General features: G+C 24.9%; 1 protein-coding gene across 1 annotated transcript; it reads left to right on the top strand.

Moving 5' to 3' along the window:
* Positions 1 to 223: 223 nt before the first annotated feature.
* On the top strand, positions 224 to 5,085 carry LOC111032503 (ras-related protein Rab-30). Its single transcript, XM_022312877.1, has 6 exons — positions 224 to 491; positions 595 to 700; positions 1,133 to 1,216; positions 2,676 to 2,859; positions 2,989 to 3,140; positions 4,859 to 5,085. Exons 2-6 carry the CDS (start codon positions 614 to 616, stop codon positions 4,955 to 4,957), a joined length of 606 nt encoding a protein of 201 aa, XP_022168569.1. The 5' UTR covers positions 224 to 491; positions 595 to 613; the 3' UTR covers positions 4,958 to 5,085.
* The last annotated feature ends 2,668 nt before the right edge of the window (positions 5,086 to 7,753 follow it).

Here is a 7,753-nt window from a genome sequence, read left to right as displayed (position 1 = left end):
TTATAAAGTAATATTATGTTTATTGTTTTAATGCCCATGTGTATATAGTTGGGTCGGTCGCGTTTGCGTGGGAGTTTACAAGCGATAACGCATTATTGTCATGTTCGCTTTTTATCAATTTACGTGTTCTTATCAACACGTAGTTAATGATTATTATTGTTATAAGATTAAATGTATATATATATATATTTTATATATGATAATACCTGTATAAATATTACGCATTTACGTGAATATGAGCACATACACACGCCCGCACGAACATCATAAACGCACACATAATAAATTATATATTCATGTAATAATAAAAAAAAACCATTTACCTATTTTACCTACAATTTCCATTGTTTGAACCATGTTTATGACTAATTAGTGATACCGTTGTTCCTATTTCCGTTTTACGTATTACGTTACGTTAACGTGCACTAGAATACTCGATACGATGATCAAACAAGAGTAATAAACTTCACGATTCTCAGAAATCCCATAATGTAAATATCTGATGTTTGCTATATAATTGTAGATCGAACGGAATGTTTGGTGTCTCTCATTGAAGTAAAAAACTATTAATAATAATTTATTATATTTTCTTAGTTCATTAGTATTTTGTGAAATGGAAGACTATAAATTCTTATTTAAAGTAGTACTTGTTGGTAATGCTGGTGTCGGCAAAACTTGTTTGGTCCGTCGATTTACGCAGGTATGTATGCTCTATTGAAATGATTATAGCATTTTGACAACATTATAATTACATTCATCTCGTATTTCAGTCAACTTGTTTTATTCTTTGTTGAAATTTAAAGCTATTGTTTACCTGTTATTTGTTTCTACTATATAAGCTTAAATTTCTGATTAAAGAACTTTAAATTAAAACCAAAAAATCGAGAGCAATTTATGGTGTTGAATAATCACCTTATAATTTAAAATAATTACTCTTAACATTCATTTCTAAAGATGGAACACAATCTTAAATAAGTCAAATATTCTATTGTTTCAGTTGATTTAAAATATTACTTATACAATTATTCTGTTTCTAATTTCTAATTTTCATCCATATTTTATTGTCAAAAATGTTTTGATTAAAACCAAACTGGATATATTAAAATGTGTGATGTTATCTGTTTATGTTTAGGGAATGTTCCCTCCGGGTCAAGGTGCAACAATAGGAGTGGATTTTATGATAAAAACAATTGAAATAGACAATGAAAAAGTCAAAGTAATTTATTAGTATATTCTACATAGTTATGGATTTAATACATTTATCACAACTATATAATTTGTATGTGTGCCTTTTGTAAATTGTGTATTTATGTTATATAATAAGAGACTTATAACTAAGAAAAAAATTGATTTATTTAAACATAGTGAACTTAGGAAGTATTGTACCCAAATTAACCTTATATTAACCTATCTTAATTATTAAAATTGCTCAATGCACTTAACACAGTTAGTATAAGTGTGATATGCTGTCTACCAAAAATGATTGATCATGTTGTATGATATCTGCACACCTTAACAATCCCGTTTGTGGCATCAAAAGTGTTGAGTTTGATTTCATTTACCAGTTAGATCTCATTTGGACTATTCTTAGGTTAGGCCAAGTTATTTTCACTTCACTACCACACATTGCTTACTCACAATGCTGTATCAGCAGTAACATAGTAATAACTCAAAAGTAAATTTAACATAAGTTTGATTATTACAATTACTTTAATATAATAAATCTATATAACTTATTTCGAACAAATATCCATTATATTACCCAACCTAACGAGCAACAGCAAATATATATTATGCATACGTTTATCATTATCAAGGACTGAGCATAAACTAATTGATAATGCAATGATAATAATTTATGAATGTATTAAAATAGTATAGAAAAATGTATAGAGTATAATATATATGGCATGCAAAGTTGATAGATCACATAATATGACATGTGTACTTTTCGCTTTAAGCTATTAAATAATATATATAATTGTTTTTTCTAATAAGTATTCTTAATACTAGAAAAATACCAACCGTCCAAACAGAATAACTATTTCACTCTTTTAATATAAAAATATATGAGATTGAAATAAATTAAAACTTTATAGGAAACTTGTTGATTTCTAATATTACTACTTAATGACTCATAGAGTCTTACCTGTTAGTGTGACAAACAATTATTTTTATTTTTTAATTAATATAAGGAGTATTTACAATAAAGTACTATAGCTTTATCAAAGATGACCTTCATGTCTTGTTTGCTACAAAAGGCTAAATTTATGTTTTGATGTTCATAAAAAAGCATTGAAGTTAGTTACATGATAATTTAAAATGCTTATTTCTTTTTACATAGGAGGACGGAATAAAAAATATTGGGTAATTTTATTCATATAATATGATAAATATACATTTTTTGTCATACATTTCTAAAACCCAATGACCAATTTATACAATTAGACATAAGTAGACAATTTTTTATTAATACTAATCCAAAAAATACACATAATTTGTATTAATTAAACTGCTTAAATTATTGTGCAGGAAATAGAACTATGGTAATTGATAAACCTGCAGTTTTTTTATATTTTATATGTGGTTTACATCCAGAATCTGCTCAAAATGAATGAGATCATGGCCTAATTATAATTTATTACACCTATATATATGCTATTTTTTTTTATTAGCTCCAAATTTGGGACACTGCAGGACAAGAAAGATTCCGTTCAATTACTCAAAGTTATTACCGATCTGCACATGCTTTAATATTAATTTATGATATAACATCCCAGCCAACATTTGATTGCCTTAATGATTGGCTTCGCGAGATTGATGAATATGCAAATAACAGAGTACTAAGGGTTTTAGTTGGTAAATATTACATTTTTTCTAAATGATTAATGAACTATATTTTAAGTTTAATTTTATACTTTAATATACTAGGTAACAAAATTCAATTAGTAGGAGATGATTTATTCGTAACTAATACCAATATACTAGGTAACAAAATAGACAAAGAAGACCGTGAAATTCCTTCTCATGTGGGTCAAGATTTTGCTCAAAGACATGATATGCGCTATTTAGAAACATCAGCAAAACAAGCAGACAATGTAGAAAAATTATTTGTTCAAATTGCTTCAGAATTAATGGAGGTAAAAAATATATTATGTACATCCTTTAATATCATTAATATACTTCTTAACTGCTAAAAGTAATAATGTGAATATTTTGCCATATTAAAACATTAATTAGTTTAATATAATTTATTGAGTAAATTATTGTAATATACTAATAACTATAAAATAAAATGTATAACTTTTATGTATTTAAAACTTAACTAAAATTATGTATAATATTTAATAATTATTATGATTCTTTACTATTTCAGTCTTAGTGGAATTAGAATACTAATACTGTATCTGTAGCAGTTCCTTTGATATTCCCTGTTAAAACTGCATATGCTTATAATTCTGACATTCGATAAACTAAAAAATAAATTGAAATGCAACAATTTACAAACCACATTAGTGAATTTTAATTATTATATGGCAATAACTAATAAGTATACAAACATATTATCTATGACATATGCAAAGGAATTTTAGTAGGTATCCAATAAAGTAAACAAAATATATCATTGTAAAACCTATACCTGACATATCTTAGATTCTTATGTGATCCGTGACAATTAAAATCAAAGGATATTATAAACAATTCTGAATCCATTCATCCTTCAATACTTCTTTTAGTACCATCTTGATTTTCAAATTCTAATATGGTTGTGACAAATTATCAAAAGGTATGAGAAAAGAGTATATTATATAATTTAATTATGAGGAAAAATTTGTATATTATAATAATTCATCAAAATATGAGTATGCTTAAAATGTAATGGCAGTGTCAAATTAATAAACAATTCTTAAATACTTAAATTAATCAACAAGTCAATAGTTAATACATTTTTGACGGGCCCATTCAATTTAATTAAGTACAAACCATTTGTAAGGATGACTTATTAGTTCTACGTTCAGCCTTGAGTTATGTTTATTATATTGCATTTAAACAAACATTTGCATTTTTGTTTATAGTGTGTACATGATGCACATGGTTTAAAATGTCAATAAATTATATGTATATGATACCAAAATCAAACACCTAATTATATTTTGTTGATTATTGCATATCAGTTCATTAAGTAAAATAATGTGTGTCCTTTGATATAAGAATCACCTCTACAGTATTTTTATATTAGTTTTTCATGTCTAGTGAGTACGATTAGTGAATATTACAACTTAAAAATAAATAGGAAAGTAGGTAATTCTCTGCTGTACATTAGATTTTTTGATTTTCTCCTACAATAACTTATGATAAACTTTGTATTACATTTTCAAGTTTTTTGACCAAGCATACATTTTTCATCTACACACATTTTAGAAAAAATCTAATAAAAATTGAAAATTTCAAATGCCTATTACATGAGTCAAAATATTTTGAAAATTGATGTATAGAAAATGCTAATATAAAAATTCAATGAATATTAAATGTATTCATTAAATGTATTTACAATAACTTTTTTAGAGTTGCACTAAAAACTAAAAATTGATTTTATCAAATACAAATTTTGAGTAAAAATTCCGTACTTCCGTAATGTTTTTTTATTTTTTCCAGCCCTTTTGAAAACTTTTGGGAATTTTAAATTTTTACCTCCAAATGGGACCAGCTAAATTCACTTTCCCACCTTAAAAGACTTAGTTTAAAATTAAAACATTTATCACTTTGTTCTTAATCTTAAATTTATTGCTCAACTTAATTATATAATGAAATGATTTATTTTATTGTTTAATTATTTTAATTTTTAATTTTTCTATAGCAAGCTAAATCCAAAGGAATATCATCAGACAGTCCACAGTCTCTACCATTCAACACAAGAACTTCTAAATCCATTAATGATTACTGTTGTAATCGTTGAAAACTTAATTATCAGTATTATTTTATTATTGTCATTGATATTTAACTGAGCTTATCACAGGGTAAATTGTAATCAAACTAATACTTTACCTAAAATCAATCCAATAATAATGTTTTTAACAAAAAAGAGTTACCTGACAGTAACACGATGAGCAAAAATAATTAGTATTATAGTTTTAGTTCTAACATCAATTGTTTTCTTTGTTAATTTTTTTATGTTTCATGGTTGTACAACAAAGTGTTGGCGCACAAATAAAATGTGTTGTATGTACATCCAAATAAATGTGCTCAAATCTATGATCATCAATTTTAATTTAACCTGACAACACTATTAATCAGTATTTTGATCAAAATTAATTGTGTTTTGTTTACAACTAAGGTGTATCAAAATAACAATATTACAAGTATTATATAACCATGTTTCATAGTATCGATAAAAAATTCTACTAGAAATTGTTTGTTTTCAATGTTTTATGTAATTTATTGTTTATTTTCACTTTTAACACTTAGTTTAAAAGTGTTTGAATAAAGTGTTTACCTTTTAATTGAATTTAATCGTTGTTATTAAATAAACAAATGACCCTGTATAATGTACTACAAAAGCGGAAATTATTATAATATTTTTTTTCAACATGATTTAAAAATGTTAACTATGATTTTTTGTTTTGTTATATTGTATTTTAGCTATAAAGAAGTAACTTAATTTAAAATTACTACCAGGAACAAAAGCGTTGTGTTTATTTTATACTTATTTATTTATATATGTACATATATATTTTTTTTTACAAAATATTTAGTGCAATACTTTTGATTATACTATTAAGATATAATAATTATAAGTAGAGGGATATTAGGATTTGTAGCACAATAATTTTTTTTTATATTTGGTATTGTTAATTTGCTGTTATTATTATTTAATGTTTTATATTAATAACTGTGTTTAAAAATAACCTTGTTTTTATCTTCTTATTTTGTACATTATTTTAAATGTTATAAGTATTATGTATTATAAATTATTTGTTATCTTATTAATTTTCTCTACTTATTCATTATTCTTCTAAAATGAATTGTTTATATAATTAACTTAAGGATAATAATATTGTGTCACCATTTTCATTTGGAAATATATTTACAATATACAATACATTACTTTAGTGTTCAAGTACTTACATTTATATTACAGGTTATAAAATGCTTTACTAAATATTTTAAGTCATACATAACAAATTTGAACACCAACTAAAAATAAAAACTATAAGTTATAGTTTTTACTGATAAATAATAAAATTAACTTGTTTAATGACCAACAAACATCATTAACAATGGTTTTGATTGTTAATTGTTATGAATGTTGATTTCATTTTGGCATTTGTTTATAGTTTTTATGTAAATAAATAATTTTTAAAAAGTTAAAATTCTACCTAATAAATTACAGTTCTAACACTATTGTATTGTTTTTTCAAGATTAATACACAGGTGTTTTTTTTTTTAAACCAAACCAAAAAATAATTTTTGGTAGCAGTGTTCTTAGCCACCTCTAGAACTTAGGATCTAGATAATGCTAAATAGCAATCACACAAATAATATTACATATAAATTATTATGAATACTCTACATCCATATGTATACTTGAAATATATTGGACACAATTTACATTTCTCCGTAATATAAATTATTATTACTGTATAATCAATAAACCTTGCTTATTATCAACCCATGACTAAAGAAACTTACTAAAGTTTATTTAGTCATGTATCAAACTAACCAGTAAGTGTGTGCGGAGTGCAGATTAATGGCATCATGAGATGATTTCCAGCCAATTTTTCAATAATACTAAAGTTTATAAGGTAGTCCTTTGGGTAAACATTTTTGAAATAGGGCAAGCAAATTCACATTAATTAAATGCTAGTTGAATAAAATTTAAGATATTTTATTTTTAATTCTGCTATTGTGCCAATTAAAGGACTATTGAAGGGAAATAATTAAATAACCCCATATAAATCCAATATTATGATTAAAAGTGTGGAACGTATCTATAAATTTTCTAAAAAATATATAAAATTATTTTTTATTATTTTTAATTGCTTATACTATAATATAATGAAGAGGAAAGATTTGATTGTTTGTTTTTATTGAATAGGCTCCAAAACTACTGAATCAATTTAAATGAAATTTGGTACATAGATAGTTTAGAGTCTAAACTTTAGACACTGAGAAAAAACAGGTTACTTTTTAATACTAAAAAATAGCCATTAAGGGTTGAAATAGGGGATGATATAAATATATACATTTTATTGTATAATAATAATAATAGTAATACGCACCACTATGGTTACCAAACATTAGTATCAATATAACTTTTAAACAATAAAATACATATAATTGACTTAAAAAAACAGAGCATTGCAATAATATTAGAAGTTTTAGTAAGTTTTGATGGGATATTTGTGTTTTTAAAAATGCCAGCAATTAGACACGCAAATTTAAATCGGGGAACTCTCAATGCTACAAGTCAAAGATATACAATATCAAGTAAAACACACAATTTGACTGACGAAAAGATCAGGTTGCATGTTACTGGAAACTCACGGGCTGCCGTGTCATACAATAAGTGTATAAACATGTACAACGTTCACGTTTATTTTAATTAATAACTCATTTTATTAATTGTTTAGTGGAAATTAGTATGTTTTTTTATTTTTTGGTTGCCAATGGTTAATCGAGCAGAACAGGTTTAAGCATGCATCAAATTGAATCTTTGCATATTGCCTTCCAAGGAGGCTGAGTTGCACTTATA

This window comes from Myzus persicae, unplaced genomic scaffold (genome assembly GCF_001856785.1).
Source record: "Myzus persicae strain clone G006 unplaced genomic scaffold, MPER_G0061.0, whole genome shotgun sequence".
Classification (NCBI taxonomy): domain Eukaryota; kingdom Metazoa; phylum Arthropoda; class Insecta; order Hemiptera; family Aphididae; genus Myzus; species Myzus persicae.
The sequence above is the reverse complement of the archived record's forward strand: the minus strand, read 5'-3'. Positions and strand labels throughout refer to the sequence as shown.

Excerpts from the sequence above, each read along its gene's own strand:
- LOC111032503 (XM_022312877.1), top strand. The coding sequence starts at position 614 with ATGGAAGACTATAAATTCTTATTTAAAGTAGTACTTGTTGGTAATGCT. Across the intron at positions 701-1,132 it reads TGGTCCGTCGATTTACGCAG|GGAATGTTCCCTCCGGGTCA; the intron begins GTATGTATGCTC and ends GTTTATGTTTAG. Across the intron at positions 2,860-2,988 it reads AGTACTAAGGGTTTTAGTTG|GTAACAAAATAGACAAAGAA; the intron begins GTAAATATTACA and ends CCAATATACTAG.